At 32.3% G+C, this 18,062-nt stretch overlaps 1 protein-coding gene across 1 annotated transcript; it reads right to left on the bottom strand.

Annotated features, from left to right (window-relative positions):
- Window positions 1–593: 593 nt before the first annotated feature.
- Window positions 594–3,601, bottom strand: LOC120578328 (uncharacterized). Its single transcript, XM_039831007.1, has 2 exons — window positions 2,831–3,601; window positions 594–1,370 (listed from the first exon to the last, which is right to left on the bottom strand). Exons 1-2 carry the CDS (start codon window positions 3,599–3,601, stop codon window positions 594–596), a joined length of 1,548 nt encoding a protein of 515 aa, XP_039686941.1.
- Between the last annotated feature and the right edge of the window lie 14,461 nt (window positions 3,602–18,062).

Genomic DNA, 18,062 nt, shown 5'->3' on the forward strand with positions numbered 1-18,062 from the left:
TCTTTTATGTTTAATTGGGTATTGGCTTAGTCCCCCAATTTTGTACTTTTCCTTTATTCTTTAAATGCATTTTTCTAGCTTTATCAAAAAAAAAAAAAAAACTTTTTTTAGCAATAATTAAATCTTTTTAAGCAACTTAATAAAATATAATTATAGATCTAATTTATTAAATATTTGATTATCAAATAAAAAAAATCAATTGTGCCCATGAGCCTAACTCATTTGATAAGGATATGGTATACTAAAACACATTTTACAATGGAGGAAGTGATATATATATATATATATATATTATGGGAAGGAGACGATCATACCAATATTTCATTGATTTGGTATACTAATTTTACAAACGTCATTAGAGAGGGGGTTAAAAAAAGAGTCGGCTAATAACAGAATGATAAAATATGTTTCATTAAGTGTATTGATAGCTTTCAATATTGTATATTAATTAGGTGATTTGTTGGACCATTGACCAAGTTTTTTTTTTTAACCAAAATAGTAGCTAGCAAAGGGCTAGACTACCAAAATGTATAAACAAAGGCGAAAATGAAAATACAAGCAAAAGGAGGGGGACATTCAGAACCAAAACCTCCTTAGAAAGTTACAAAACGATACTCTGGCATCCCAGTTTTGTTCCTAGCTAAGGAAGACTTTATACAGTCAGGAGCATCAAACCAAATCTTAAGGTGATCAAGAGGTAATCCTAGACTGGCTAGAGAATCAGCACATGCATTCCCCTCTCTAAATATATGAGTAGCAAAAAAATTCATAGAAGAAATAATATACATACAATTCTCCCATCTATTTCTAATCTCCCATGGAATTAGTGTTTTGTTCTTGATGGCATTAATGACAATGGCAGAATCACATTCCAACCAAAGGTTGGACCAATTGTATTGCTCAGCTAGTCCAATGGCCCTCATGACACCACAAAGCTCTGCATGGAAAGCATTCCCCATACCTGTATGTTCTGCGAAGCAAAGGAGAGTGTTGGAGTTAATGTCTCTAAAGACACCACCACAAGACGATATAAGATTATTTGAGGACCCATCAGTGTTGCACTTGATCCAATTAGGAGGAGGAGGCTTCCAGATCACCTCTATGATCTTAGGGGCCCTTGGAGGGTGAAGGATGACATTGAACTTTTTCAAGAGGACAAAATTAGAGATGCAGGAAGATGCCACAGCCGTAGTCAGATTACCACAAAGAGTTGTGCAGGCTAACACATTGGAAAGAGAAGTTTTCCATGGATTCTTGTTATCTTTGAACCTCATTTGGTTTCTAGCATACCAAATGGAATTTATGATGTTGATCATGGTGGCAGTGATTACCACTAGGGGTGGGCAAAAAGAACCATGAACCGAACCGAACTGAACCAAAAATAACCGAACCATTATAATGGTTCACGAACCGAACCGTTAATTTATTAACAGTTCTTGAACCATAACCGAACCATCGTAAACCGAACCGAACCGTTTGAACCGAACCAAACCACTTGAATTTTTATTTTTTTTTAAGGAAACCACTTAAACTCTTTGTTGGATCTTTCCAAAAAAAACAACTTATTTAAAATAGCTTATTTTAAAAAGCTTTTTTATGCATAGCACCTTATTTTTAAAATAGCTTATTTTATGAAAACAACTTATTTTAAAAAAACAACTTATTTGAAAAACAACTTATTTTATGCAAAATAGCTTCTTTTTTTTAAAAAAAAAAAACTTATTCAAAACAACTTATTTTATGCAAAACACCTTATTTTAAAAATAGCTTATTTTATGAAAAAAACTTATTTTAAAAAAAAAACAACTTATTTTAAAAAAAAAAACTTATTCAAAACAGCTTATTTTATGCAAAACACCTTATTTTAAAAAAAAACTTATTCAAAACAGCTTATTTTATGAAAACAACTTATTTTAAAAAAACAATTTATTTGAAAAATAGCTTATTTTATGCAAAATAGCTTATTTTTTTTTTAAAAAAAAACTTATTCAAAACACCTTATTTTAAAAAACAACTTATTAAAAACAGTTTATTTTATGAAAACAACTTATTTTAAAAAACAGCTAATTTTACGAAAAATAGCTTATTTGAAAAACAACTTATTTTATGAAAAACACCTTATTTTAAAAACAGCTTATTCAAAACAGCTTATTTTCAAAAAACAACTTATTCAAAACATGTTTTGAATAAAATAAGTTGTTTTAAATAAAATAAGTTGTTTTGAATAAGCTGTTTTAAATAAGTTGTTTTCATAAAATAAGTTGTTTGAATAAGTTGTTTTTTAAAATAAGGTGTTTTGCATAAAATAAGCTGTTTTGAATAAGTTGTTTTTAAAATAAGTTGTTTTTCAGAAAATAAGTTGTTTATCAAATAAGTTGTTTTTTTTAAATAAGGTATTTTCATAAAATAAGCTGTTTTGAATAAGCTATTTTTTAAAATAAGGTGTTTTGCATAAAATAAGCGGTTTTGAGTAAGCTATTTTTAAAAAGAGATCGTAGTAAATTGTTTCAAATCCGAAGCAAACTAACCGCGAAAGTAAATATTAATACATATTTTTTTTACCGTGTTTAATCTTATGTATTACATTAATTTAATCTATATTATTATTACTTCATATCTTTCAAAAAATAATCGGTTCAAAATATTGGTTTTGGTTCGGTTCGGTTCGGTTCATAGGTAAGAAAACGGTTAACCGAACCATAACTTTGGTTCAGTTCGGTTAGCTCCATACGTGAAACGGTTCGATTCAGTTTTCCCGAACCATTTCAAAATTTCGGTTCGGTTCGGTTTGGTTTTTTAGGTTAACTGAACCATGCCCACCCCTAATTACCACTTTACATTGAGGATTCCAGGAGCTGTTGGATATTTCCCACATATCTTCAGGAGCTTGGAAATGGAGGGTTCTATTTATGGTAGCGGCCAGCCAACACCAAAGATTAACAGCATACAAACATTCAAAAAAGAGGTGAAAAGAAGATTCTGAAAATTTACCACAGAGAGAGCACATGGATGGCAGGGAACAACCTCTAGTGGTGAGGATATCATCAGTTGGAAGCTTGTTCAACATCAATCTCCAGACCAGCAGGGCTTTTGAAGGAGGGAAATCCTTTGACCAGATGGTTTTTGTCCAGTGAACCTTAGGGAAATGTTGTCTTTTGAACTCATATGCATCTTTTAGAGTAAGTATTCCAGTGAGATTGTGCTTCCAAATCAGAAAGTCATCTTTAGCCTGTCTAGGAATAAGAACTTGAGAGATAAAACTTCTTAGATTAGGGAGCATCTGAGACACTTCTGCAGGGAGATACCAATGGAAGTTTTGAATATAATTGCAAAGCTTCTTGGGGAATTGAGAAACTTGGACTGGTTGAAGATTGAAAGATTGAACGAGAGGTTCCCCACACCAGTCATCTAACCAAAAATTAATACTTGCACCATTTCCCACTATCCATCTGGAATTGTCTCTGATAACCTGGTATTCATTCTTAGTTCCACTCCAAATAGAAGAGAAGACATGATGCTTGATGCATGTTGACTGTCTTAAAACCCTGCTTCTTAACAAGATAGCCCAGTCCTCCTTTGATTGAATTAAATCCCAACACATTTTTAAATTTGTTGCCTCATTAAGATTGACCAATGACCTTATACCCAGACCACCTTCATCATAACTGGAGCAAACTTTCTTCCAAGCAACTGTGACCAGCTTTCTTTTGTATATGTCTCCACTCCAAATAAAATTCTTTATCCATCTCTCAATCTCTCTAAGTAAACTAACTTTACAATAAATCATCAGATCATCAGCATAAAAACAGTGTGAAGGGACAAGAGTATTTCTAGAAGCTTTGATCTGTTTCACCTTGCCATCTTCCACAAGCTTGCTTATCCCTCTACTTAAAACCTCCTCAGCTATGCAAAATAAAAGAGGGGACAAGGGGTCCCCCTGTCTCACTCCTCTATTGCAACTGAAGTATCCTCTTTGAGCCCCATTGATTGAAATTGAAATTCTGGCTGATAAAAGAATAGACTTGATCCAAAAAATGAATTTGTCATGTAAACCAAACTGCTTCAGAACCTTGAGCAAGAAGTCCCAGTTTAAAGTATCAAATGCTTTGGAAACATCAATTTTCATTGCCAAGTTACCACCAAAAGCCTTGTTGTCTAAAACATTGATTGCTTCAAAAGCCAAAGCAATACAATCTCTAATATTTCTACCTTTAACAAAACCCCTTTGCTCCTTTGATATGATGAATGGGAGAATCTCTGCTAACCTGTCAGCTAGTACTTTAGAAAGGATCTTGAATTTGAAATTAGCCAAAGCAATTGGCCTATAATCCTCAATCTTCTCTGCATTGTTGATTTTTGGGATAAGAATAAGAGTGTTAGCATTATAATCTGGCAATATCCATCCTGTCTGGAAGAATTGCATCACTGCATTGTAAACATCATCTTTAACAATCTCCCAATAAATCTGGAAAAAGCATGCTCCAAATCCATCTGGCCCTGGTGCTCCATCATTGTTCAGACTAAAGACTGCATTTTTCACTTCTTCTTTTGATGGAATCATAGTTAACAAATTGTTGGTGGTTTCATCAATGAGAGATGGGATGACCTCCTCCACAAGCAAGCTATCCTGCAAAACAGTGTTAGAAGAAGAAAACAAATTTTTATAATAGTTCACAGCATGATCTGCTACTCTTTGAGGATCACTGATGATTTCCTCATCGATTTTGAGAGATGTGATCATTTTAGTTTTGTTTTTGATTTTAGTCACTCTATGGAAATAGCTTGAATTTCTATCACCATCCAAATGCCACCTAATCCTAGCTTTCTCCTGCCAGAAAACTTCTTGTCTATATAGGGCTTGGTTAAGGGAGGTTTGTGCTTGCTTCTCTTCATCCATTAAATGATCAAAATGACCAATTAATTGAATTTGTGATTGGATATTTGATAATTTCTTCTCAGCCTCTTCTACATTGTTATTCACATTACCAAAAACGTCTCTATTCCACACTTTGAGCTTGTTCTTCAGGGATTTCAACTTAGAGCTCAAGATAGACATAGGGTAGCCAGTGAAACTCTCCTTCCAACAATTTGAAACAATTTCCTTGCATCCCTCATGAAGAGACCACATTTTAAAAAATTTGAAACTAGAAGCAAATTTGTGACTGTCAGCTTTGAATTCTAATAGAATTGGGAAATGGTCTGAACAGGTTTTGGTTAGAGTTGAGCAAGAAATAGTTGTGCAGAGATCTAACCATGATTGATTACACACACTTCTATCAAGCCTTCTTTTAATGTGCCTTCTACCTCTTCTTCTATTGTCCCAGGTAAAGGCAGCTCCTCTAGTAGGAATGTGAATGAGATCATTATGATTGGTCCAGTTCAAAAAATCTTCTATAGGAGGTTTAGCAGGAGATAAGAAACCATTATGTTCATGTGCTCCAAGTATAGAGTTAAAGTCACCAATATAGCAGCAGGGGCCATTTAAAGTTGCTTGTAAGAAGGATAAATTTTGCCAAAGCTCCTTTCTCTTCAAGTTACTAGTGGAAGCATAGATTGCAGAAAGAAAAATAACTTGGTTGTTCAGGGTACAAGAAAAGGTAACTTGTTGATCATCTACATTACTAACAACAGGGTTAAGGTTGTTTAGGCATATACACCAAAGATTTGGTATATTATTTGTTCTGGAATTACAAGAAAAAAGTTTATAACCTAATCTAAGAAGCCAGGTGGGAGGGAAAGATTCAAAATTCATCCAGGGTTCAGAAATAAAAACAAAGTCAGGACTATGAAGTTTAATCAACCTTTTGAGAGCCAATCTTGAGGGGGAATTGGCTATTCCCCTTATATTCCAATAAAGTGCCTTCATCTAAAAGGTTTAGAGATACCAGTTTTGCCTCTGATACTATAAACACTCTTCAAAGCAGGTTTCTTTCTTATTTTCTTGCTAGTTACCACTTGGAATTCATCTATGTTGATTGGCTACTGCAATATATCAGCTGCTTCCACGTCTTCCAACAAGCTTTGCTCAGCCACATTATTCTCCACTATTTTAGCCCATGATTGATCCAAAAAAGCTTTATTCCTTCTTGCTATCTCCTCAGGGTCAAGATCACCATCTTCTATATCATTTTCTGTACTATGTGAGTCATGGATCTCAGCATGATTTTGTGTAGCCTCCACAAATTCTGAATCTTGTGTTTCCTCGTTGTCTCTATTGTCTGCTTCTTTCCCAGAGTTCTGCAACTCTTTATTCACTTCCATCTCCAATTCCATGTCTTCTTCCCTCATAACATTTCTCATTAATTCATCAGAAGCATTAACTAGGGCTTGAAATTTGTTCACTTGTCTTAGTTCATCATCATTAGAGTTGGAAACCGCAACAGTCTTTTCCACAACCACCTCCTGAGCATTCTTCTCCTGACTCTTTCCATCAGCCACCTCAATAGGATCGTCCTGCTTGCTCCCCTGCTTTTTCCTTCCATCTTTAACCTGAACAAATTTGGCAGTATTTTGTTTGGATGATTTCTTAGCTGCACCATCATCAGGAATGACCTCAGATTTATGTAAATTTTTGCAAGCACTCACATGATGACCTATCTTTTTGCAGTACTCACAAAACTTAGGAATATTTTCATAATCTAAATCAACAAAAAAAAGCATAGCCTTTTCTTTCTACCAACACCTTGAATCTTAGCTCCTGTGTTACATCCATATCAACCAAAACCCTTGCAAACTGGCCGAAAGTTCTTTCCATCATAGGTTTGGTTGAAGCTGCATCTGTGCAAATAGGAGTCCCAGCACTATTTGCAATGGCAAAAAGAATCCTGGGGCGCCAGTATTCTTGTGGTAATCCATAGATCCTTACCCAAACTTGAGCAGAGGTGTTGCTTTGAGAACTAGGGCAAAAATCTCTTGTCCAGGTGAATAATTTCAATACTCCGGAGTTTAGATTCCAAGAGGCTGATGATCTAACCCTTTTTAAATCTTCTAAATTGGAAAAAATGAACTCATAAAAACCCTTACCTATAGAAGAAACTCCCCACTTGCTGAGCCCCTTCCACATGCTTGAAAGTTTAGAGCGCAAGGCGTATACAGTAAGAGGCGTTGCGCCTTTGGGCCAAATGATTCTGGCATGAAGATTGAACTTGCATGTCTCCATACCCGCCTCGTACTCCTCCTCAGGAATCTCAATAGCAAAGTTATCGCCTTTTAATACTGGTTGGGGGAGTTGAGATGAAGGGATATCACAGATATTTGATAAAGCTTGGGCAAAAGTTTTGCTTTGTGTGTTTGTTGTGGTTGATGGTTTTTTTGTAGTGTTTGGATCCAAATCAGAGGAATTTAAAACCTTACCTGTGTTAAAAGAAGACACTTTGGTGGATTCAGGCTGTTTTGTGGAGCTTTTGAAAAAACTAGGGTTATTGTTAGCTTGGTTGATTACGGGTGGTTTTTGTGCAAGATCTGTTGAAGGAAACTCATCAACAAGACAAGGCCACATGATACTAGAGAAATCCATGACAATCGGATGAAAGAAAGGAAGGAAAAGTTGGATGGGTTGAAGTTACCTAGCAAGGAAGAAAGGTTGAGGAAAGGTGACGGTGAACAGTGTAAAAATCGCTATTTCCAGAGAGAATTTTCATAATTTCCAATTGTTAATATTTAATTCATCGACCATTGACCAAGTTATTGTAGGCATAGTTTAAGAAAGGATGCATGCAGGCACGTTATTGTTAAAATTGTATCTTTGGATTTTGATTTACATAGGATGATCCAAGTAAAACGACTGTGATCATCAAGAGCAATAATGAAATATTTGTGACCATGAATAGAAGGAATAGAAACAGGACCCCATATATCAAAATGAAACATTTCATAGCATTTGTTTGCTTTATTTACACTGAGATGAAAAGGTACTTTCTTATGTCTAGAGTAATGACATATATCACAAACTGAATTGTCATCAATCTTAATACAAGGAAAAGACTGTTTTAAGCTAAGCATTCTATGATTGGACAAATGACCTAATCTAAAATGCCATAAGGCTTCTTGAGGTAGAAAAGAAGAACTTTGAGAGTTGATAAAAGCTATGATAGATTGAGGTTTGGTTGATGGGGAAGCTTGAGTGGTCAGAAAATACAATCCCTCTATCAAATCAGCCAAACTAGTCATCTTCAAGTTCCTCCTTTCCTGTATTAAACATTTATCATTATCAAAAGTTACTATGCAATCATCATCAACACATAGTTTGGGTACAGACAAAAGATTTAATTTGAAGTCTGCAACATATAACACATTTTTGGCAACAACTCCTTAAGAGAATTGCACTGTGCCAGAGATTTTTGCTATAGTTATGTTACCATTTGGTAACTTAATATGAACAGGTTTAATAGATTGATAGGAATCAAAAGCTTTAATAGATGAGCATATATGATCACTTGCTCTTGAATCAACTATCCATGAAGCAAAACTGCAGTGATTCAGAGCATATGAAAGTGTGGATATACCTGATGTCACATGATTAGTGACATGGTTCACCTTGCTAGAAGAACTTTGTTGAGTTTGAAGAAGATTAACCAGATGTTCATATTGCTCTTTTGTCATGCTAAAAGAATCACTTCCTTTGCAGCTTTTTGAATCATCAAGATCCTCCCTTTCTTCATGCATCTCAAGGGAGGAATTGTTAGCATTAGAAAAATTCTTACCATAATTTGGAGGGAAACCATGCTTCTTATAGCAAGTATCAACAGTATGATTACTTCGTCCACAAAAGGAACAAGAACGCTTTGCACCACCAGAAGTACTTCCATTACCACGTCCTCGCCCTTGAAACTTATTCACTGAATTGATAAGGATTTTTGACTCATTAAAAGGAATAGAAACTCTAAATTGTCTTTCATGCTGTAATACCATTGAAAAAATCTTGTTGAGAGTTGGTAAAGGGTTCATCAACAAGATTTGAGAACGTACAAGATCAAATTGATCATTGAGACCAGTGAGGAATCTGATAGAGCGTGTAATCTCATGTTGATGCTTAGCATTGAGCACACCAGTATTACACGTACAACGATGGGGACAAGCACAAACTGGAGTGGGAAGATATGCTTCAAGTTCTTCCCATAGAACCTTCAATGCAGTGAAAAACTCAGAAACTGAACGCGAATCTTGCTTCAATCCAAAGATTTCGCATTGTAATTCAGAAATACGAATGTAATCACCTTGAGAAAACCGTTCCTTGAGTTCATTCCAAACATCCATGGCGTTCTCAAGAAACACAATACTCTGTGCAATAGAATCTTCAACAGAATTCATGATCCATGAATGCACAAGCATGTTACAACGATTCCATGCTTTGAAACTTGGATCAAATTCCATAGGAACTGGAATTGATCCATCCACAAAATCAAACTTGTTCTTTCCTCCTAAAGCTCTTCTCATTGAACGCGCCCAAGAGTGATAATTTGAGTTGTTCAATACCGGAGTAACAATGACAGAGGAAGGACCATCGGAAGAGTGAACGTAATACACGTTACCAGGTTGTTGCGAAGGATCAAGAGGTGGCGGAATCATAGCTCCTCCATTTGCACCACCGTTAGCAGCGGCGTTTCCACGAACCATCGTAAAACGAAGAAGAAGAAGAAGCGAAGGAAGAATGATGCGCAGCAGAGCTCAAAAAAGCTCTGATACTATGTTAAACTTCACCATATCCATGGTGAAAGTTGAAGAAATGCATAAGCTTAACAAAGAAGAAAGAGAGAAAATTGAGATAAAAGCTAGATTCATTGAATTGAGAAGAAAACGGTTACAACAAGCTATATACACTACAAGAATAATGACCTTTTGCCAGGGATTTTGTCAAGGTTTGAAACCCCTGGCAAATTTGCCAGGGAAAATGCCAGGGACAACCGCTGGCAGAAAAGACAGGGACTTTGCCCCTCGTTTTTTGTAAAATGGCGTGGCTTTTGTTTAGGCGGGAGTTTGAAAATCCAAAAGCTGAAGGAATCTCTGCTGTGTCAGAGAAAACCGACGGCTTATGCCAGGGCTTTGCCCCTCGGATGCGCAAAATGGCAGGCTTTTTCCGGTTGAGTTGACAAGGCGCTGGGAAAGCTGGTCCGCTGCAGGCCTGCCAGGGGCTAAACCCCTCGGAAATTGCAGATTGTCGTCGCTTTGTCCCTACCGTTCTGCGCCTCGTCTGTGCCTACCCTATAGTAGGATTTGACTATCTGTGCCAGGGATTGCCCCTCGCAAAAGCCATGGTTTTTGTTCCCTCCCTATATAAGAGATGCACCGGTTTATGGAGCCAGCAACTCTTAAGCAAAATTTTCTCACAAAATTTCTTCACCTAAAACACAAAACCTTCATCAAACTTCATTTTTTTGGTAAAAAATTCTTCATTTCTTATCAGTTTTTATCATGATATTAATTTTTAGTGCTTACTAATGTTATTTATTTTCTATACTATTTGCAGTTGTGTTATTTGTCGCCTCCTGTGGTCAGCTATTGCCCCAACTCTTGTTGTTTTTGGATTGCATTGCAGATATTTTTTTGTAAAGCTTCAACAAGTTAGTTTTTTTGTTTCTTTCCTCATAACACTATAATTGATATTCATGCATGTTGATATGTTATAAAAATATATGTTGATTGTTGGGTAATTTTTTTTGTCCGAAAATGTAAATAAATTAAATTTAATGATGATAATTTTTTTTCTCATATTATTATGTATGAATATTGTTAGTAATTTTTTATTCGAATTTGCAAAATATATCCATGTTTTTTTTTGTGATAAAATGATGAAATGCATGTTTTTGTTGTGATAAAATGAATTATATATATGCATGTTTTTTTTTTTGTGATCATATGAAATATATATGCATGTTGTTTTAATTTATTGTGATGAAATGAAATATTTGCATGCTGTTTTTTTTTTTTTTTTTTTTTGTGATAAAATGAAATATATGCATGTTGTAGTAGAATGTTAAAAGAAATATGGTCAAACAATAATTGCTTATATATATTCTGTTTTTTTTAATAATAAACTTTAATTGTTTTAAAGAAAAATAGGAAAGAAAATAGGACTAGTTTAATTAATTTTAGGCAAGTGTACATTTCGGTACTGTTTTAAAATAGGCAAGTGTACTTTTTAATTATAAAGATATTTTAGTTAATTAGTTAATGCCATATTAAAACCAGTTTTTAAATTATAACATAATTATAATTTAAATATAAAAACAGATTATTAAACCTAATGCTGTTTTTTAATAAATTAAAATCTGTTTTTATTATATTTAAAAATCTATTTTTATATTTAAAAATCTGTTTTTATATTTAAATTATAATTATGTTATAATTATTATTTTTATAAATTAAAACTAATCAAAGCGTAGGAAAATAAAAATGCTTAATAAAAAATATTATACTAAAAAGTTTTATTGTTGGAAAACAATTTATTAAAATAGTGTTAAAAATCAGTTTCTTTTTTTTAAATTAAAACTTTGTTAACATCTGTTTTTTTTGAATAAATTAAAATATGTTTCATTTCGTAAAAAACTTTCTAGTGAATTAAGATCAAATGCAGCTAGTGTATAGTAAGATTCTATGGAGTTGCAAAGTAACTTGTTCTCCAAGCTATCTAATTATAACAAACAAAGATACAATTTTAACAGTTATGTTGAAACAAAATGTGTTTAACATTAACCCTTAAGAGTTTTGATGATAGCAAAGTATTAAAATTTGTCAATTGGATATGCTAATATTTGTTCAAGTGTACATGACCATAGACAAAATTTGATATCTTAAAAAGGTCTTGGAAGAACAATAAAGAGCAAAGAAATCAACAAAAAGGGAAGCTTATGAAGTTGAGAAAAACACAAGAAGGGGGGTTGAATTGTGTTAGTTTTTTCTTCTTTTTCTCCTAACTGAAAAAAGCAGTTCAGAAGCAGATAAAGTTCCACTTCTGAAGAGATGTTCAGAACTAAATGCAGCGGATAAAACATAGAGAAGGAGAGAAGAAAGACACAAGCAATTTATACAGGTTCCTTCCACAAACCGGAAGTCAGTCATGTCCCCCTTGCACTTCCAAGGGGAGTTCACTAAGTAATATCTGATTACAAATGCTCACTACTAAAAATTAGTAAGAGACTTCAAATTGCTCAAGCACAACTACAAGAGACTTCCTATGCTCCTGAACACAATCAAGAGACTTCTATTGCTCAAGCACAACTGCAAGAGACTTCTTAATTCAAACAGAATTACAAAGAAAAATGTTTGAGGTTGAACACTTGATATACAATCAGTGGTGTTCACAATACAAATCAGATACAGACTCTAAAGACTCTAGAATTCCTAAGATATAAGTTTTGTTAAGAAATTCTAAGGGAACTTTGAAGTGAAGAACAATTTCAACAGAGTTTTGGCTTAACTGATGCATAGTATTGTTCTTGTGAAACTCTGAGTCCTCACTCCTTTATATAGAGGTGTGAGAGAGACGTTGAAATGTCATCACATTCAAAATAGAGTCGTTTGAAGCTTTTGATCTATCACTAATGATCCTTTGCCAGATATGGTTATTGTCCTACGAAGGATCAATTTCAAATTCGTTCCCAATGTGAATTGTAACAACCCTTTTTCACAACATAAAAATTTCATTTAAATAATCAAAGTAATCATCACAAACGGAATGTTACACTTCTTTTCTTAAAATCATAAATGGACTAAATAAACTATTTATCCTTTGAAATTCAACAACATAATAATTAATACTTTGCAGCGGAATTTATTCAACATCTAAAAATAGTCTTTGGCACGAAGGTCTTATCATAACATCTCATAAAATCAATTCAACAACTTATTCATGAAAATTCATAAAGTAATAAGTAAGGAATAGAAAAGCAACTATAAAATCCCATCCCGTTACGTATCAGAGCACCTAAGACACACGTGAGAGATAGTCCACTCACGACAGTAATCTAACAGCAACTTATTCTCGATCACCTTCACAAATCGATCGGGCAGCCTCTCTTGGTTCTTCTCTCCTCTTGCTCTTCTCTGACTTCTCACTTTCGCCCTTTATCTCCCAAAAGCAGTTTGCACGAAATCCCCTTTTTTCTAATTCTCACTCTCTCCTTTTATAATAATCCTTAACCTACTTATTTTATTTTCAAATCTTCCCTCCTAGTCTCAATATTATGTTCTAATATATACATACATACATATATATTTATATATAATATAAAATATTTCTATAACGAATAACAAATATATCTCTATAACAAATATATTTCTATAACATATATATTTCTACACCAAATAAGAAATATATTTCCACAACAAATAACATATATTTCTACAACAAATCATATATATTTCTAGACAAATTATATACATATTTCTACAACAAATCATATATATTTCTACAACAAATAGCATATATATATTTCTACAACAAATCATATATATTTCTACTACAAATATCAACATATAACATAACAAAATAACACTCATCTAGTTTCCAAAACAGCTCCCACAACTTAATCTTATTTTATTTTCAAATCCTATTCTATTAAATAATAAAATAAGCCACTTAATAAATTAACAACACATCACAATAATCATATAAATCACATAAGTCATAAAAATAGACTCTAAACTCAATAAAATATTCAAATAATAAAATAGGGCGTTACAACCCTACCCCCTTAAAAGAATTTCGTCCTCGAAATTCAAAGCACAAAAGAAAACAAATTCAGTTATTGCTTAAATATCTTAAACTATGTATAACAAAATAGAAACTTCAACAATACACAAAAATCACATTAAAGTTAGTCAGTCAACTTGACAACATAATAAAACATAACCATTAATTAGAAACACACAACGACAGTATTCAACTGTCACACGACACAAACGACTCAACTACTTGGTCGGACGGACCGATCTGCTCTGATACCAATTGTAACACCCCGTATTCCCAACATAAAAATTTCATTTCAATAATCAAAGTCATCATCACAAACGGAATGTTACACTTCTTTTCTTAAAATCATAAATGGAATAAATAACTATTTATCCTTTGAAATTCAACAACATAATAATTAATAATTTGCAGCGGAATTTATTCAACATCTAAAAATAGTCTTTGGCACGAAGGCCTTATCATAACATCTCATAAAATCAATTCAACAACTTATTCATGAAAATTCATAAAGTAATACGGAAGGAATAGAAAAGCAACTATAAAATCTCATCCCGTTACGTATCAGAGCACCTAAGACACACGTGAGAGATATAGTCCACTCACGACGGCAATCTAACAGCAACTTATTCTCGATCACCTTCACAAATCGATCGGGCAGCCTCTCTTGGTTCTTCTCTCCTCTTTCTGTTCTCTGACTTCTCACTTTCTCCCTTTATCTCCCAAAAGCAGTTTGCACGAAATCCCTTTTTTCCTAATTCTCACTCTCTCCTTTTATAATAATCCTTAACCTACTTATTTTATCTTCAAATCTTCCATCCTAGTCTCAATATTATATTCTAATATATATATATATATATATATATATAATATAAAATATTTTTATAACGAATAACAAATATATCTCTATAACAAATATATTTCTATAACATATATATTTTTACACCAAATAAGAAATATATTTCCACAACAAATAATATATATTTCTAAAACAAATCATATATATTTCTACACAAATTATATATATATATATATATATATATATATATATATATATTTCTACAACAAATAACATATATATGTTTCTACTACAAATATCAACATATAACATAACAAAATAAAACTAATCTAATTTCCAAAACAGCTCCCACAACTTAATCTTATTTTATTTTCAAATTCTATTCTATTAAATAATAAAATAAGCCACTTAATAAATTAACAACACATCACAATAATCATATAAATCACATAAGTCATTAAAATAGACTCTAAACTCAATAAAATATTCAAATAATAAAATAGGGCGTTAAAACCCTACCCCCTTAAAAGAATTTCGTCCTCGAAATTCAAAGCACAAAAGAAAACAAATTCAGTTATTACTTAAATATCTTAAACTATGTATAACAAAATAGAAACTTCAACAATACACAAAAATCACATTAAAGTTAGTCAGTCAACTTGACAACATAATAAAACATAACCATTAATTAGAAACACACAACGACAGTATTCAACTGTCACACGACACAAACGACTCAACTACTTGATCGGACGGACCGATCTGCTCTGATACCAATTGTAACACCCCGTATTCCCAACATAAAAATTTCATTTCAATAATCAAAGTCATCATCACAAACGGAATGTTACACTTCTTTTCTTAAAATCATAAATGGAATAAATAACTATTTATCCTTTGAAATTCAACAACATAATAATTAATAATTTGCAGCGGAATTTATTCAACATCTAAAAATAGTCTTTGGCACGAAGGCCTTATCATAACATCTCATAAAATCAATTCAACAACTTATTCATGAAAATTCATAAAGTAATACGGAAGGAATAGAAAAGCAACTATAAAATCTCATCCCGTTACGTATCAGAGCACCTAAGACACACGTGAGAGATATAGTCCACTCACGACGGCAATCTAACAGCAACTTATTCTCGATCACCTTCACAAATCGATCGGGCAGCCTCTCTTGGTTCTTCTCTCCTCTTTCTGTTCTCTGACTTCTCACTTTCTCCCTTTATCTCCCAAAAACAGTTTGCACGAAATCCCTTTTTTCCTAATTCTCACTCTCTCCTTTTATAATAATCCTTAACCTACTTATTTTATCTTCAAATCTTCCATCGTAGTCTCAATATTATATTCTAATATATATATATATATATATATATATATATATATAATATAAAATATTTTTATAACGAATAACAAATATATCTCTATAACAAATATATTTCTATAACATATATATTTTTACACCAAATAAGAAATATATTTCCACAACAAATAACATATATTTCTAAAACAAATCATATATATTTCTACACAAATTATATATATATATTTCTACAACAAATAACATATATATATTTCTACTACAAATATCAACATATAACATAACAAAATAAAACTAATCTAATTTCCAAAACAGCTCCCACAACTTAATCTTATTTTATTTTCAAATTCTATTCTATTAAATAATAAAATAAGCCACTTAATAAATTAACAACACATCACAATAATCATATAAATCACATAAGTCATAAAAATAGACTCTAAACTCAATAAAATATTCAAATAATAAAATAGGGCGTTACAACCCTACCCCCTTAAAAGAATTTCGTCCTCGAAATTCAAAGCACAAAAGAAAACAAATTCAGTTATTGCTTAAATATCTTAAACTATGTATAACAAAATAGAAACTTCAACAATACACAAAAATCACATTAAAGTTAGTCAGTCAACTTGACAACATAATAAAACATAACCATTAATTACAAACACACAACGACAGTATTCAACTGTCACACGACACAAACGGCTCAACTACTTGATCGGACGGACCGATCTGCTCTGATACCAATTGTAACACCCCGTATTCCCAACATAAAAATTTCATTTCAATAATCAAAGTCATCATCACAAACGGAATGTTACACTTCTTTTCTTAAAATCATAAATGGAATAAATAACTATTTATCCTTTGAAATTCAACAACATAATAATTAATAATTTGCAGCGGAATTTATTCAACATCTAAAAATAGTCTTTGGCAGGAAGGCCTTATCATAACATCTCATAAAATCAATTCAACAACTTATTCATGAAAATTCAGAAAGTAATACGGAAGGAATAGAAAAGCAACTATAAAATCTCATCCCGTTACGTATCAGAGCACCTAAGACACACGTGAGAGATATAGTCCACTCACGACGGCAATCTAATAGCAACTTATTCTCGATCACCTTCACAAATCGATCGGGCAGCCTCTCTTGGTTCTTCTCTCCTCTTTCTGTTCTTTGACTTCTCACTTTCTCCCTTTATCTCCCAAAAGCAGTTTGCACGAAATCCTTTTTTTCCTAATTCTCACTCTCTCCTTTTATAATAATCCTTAACCTACTTATTTTATCTTCAAATCTTCCATCCTAGTCTCAATATTATATTCTAATATATATATATATATATATATATATATATATATAATATAAAATATTTTTATAACGAATAACAAATATATCTCTATAACAAATATATTTCTATAACATATATATTTTGACACCAAATAAGAAATATATTTCCACAACAAATAATATATATTTTTAAAACAAATCATATATATTTCTAAATCAAATCATATATATTTCTACAACAAATAACATATATATATTTCTACTACAAATATCAACATATAACATAACAAAATAAAACTAATCTAATTTCCAAAACAGCTCCCACAACTTAATCTTATTTTATTTTCAAATTCTATTCTATTAAATAATAAAATAAGCCACTTAATAAATTAACAACACATCACAATAATCATATAAATCACATAAGTCATAAAAATAGACTCTAAACTCAATAAAATATTCAAATAATAAAATAGGGCGTTACAACCCTACCCCCTTAAAAGAATTTCGTCCTCGAAATTCAAAGCACAAAAGAAAACAAATTCAGTTATTGCTTAAATATCTTAAACTATGTATAACAAAATAGAAACTTCAACAATACACAAAAATCACATTAAAGTTAGTCAGTCAACTTGACAACATAATAAAACATAACCATTAATTAGAAACACACAACGACAGTATTCAACTGTCACACGACACAAACGACTCAACTACTTGATCGGACGGACCGATCTGCTCTGATACCAATTGTAACACCCCGTATTCCCAACATAAAAATTTCATTTCAATAATCAAAGTCATCATCACAAACGGAATGTTACACTTCTTTTCTTAAAATCATAAATGGAATAAATAACTATTTATCCTTTGAAATTCAACAACATAATAATTAATAATTTGCAGCGGAATTTATTCAACATCTAAAAATAGTCTTTGGCACGAAGGCCTT

Source organism: Medicago truncatula, chromosome 2, assembly GCF_003473485.1.
Source record: "Medicago truncatula cultivar Jemalong A17 chromosome 2, MtrunA17r5.0-ANR, whole genome shotgun sequence".
Lineage (NCBI taxonomy): Eukaryota > Viridiplantae > Streptophyta > Magnoliopsida > Fabales > Fabaceae > Medicago > Medicago truncatula.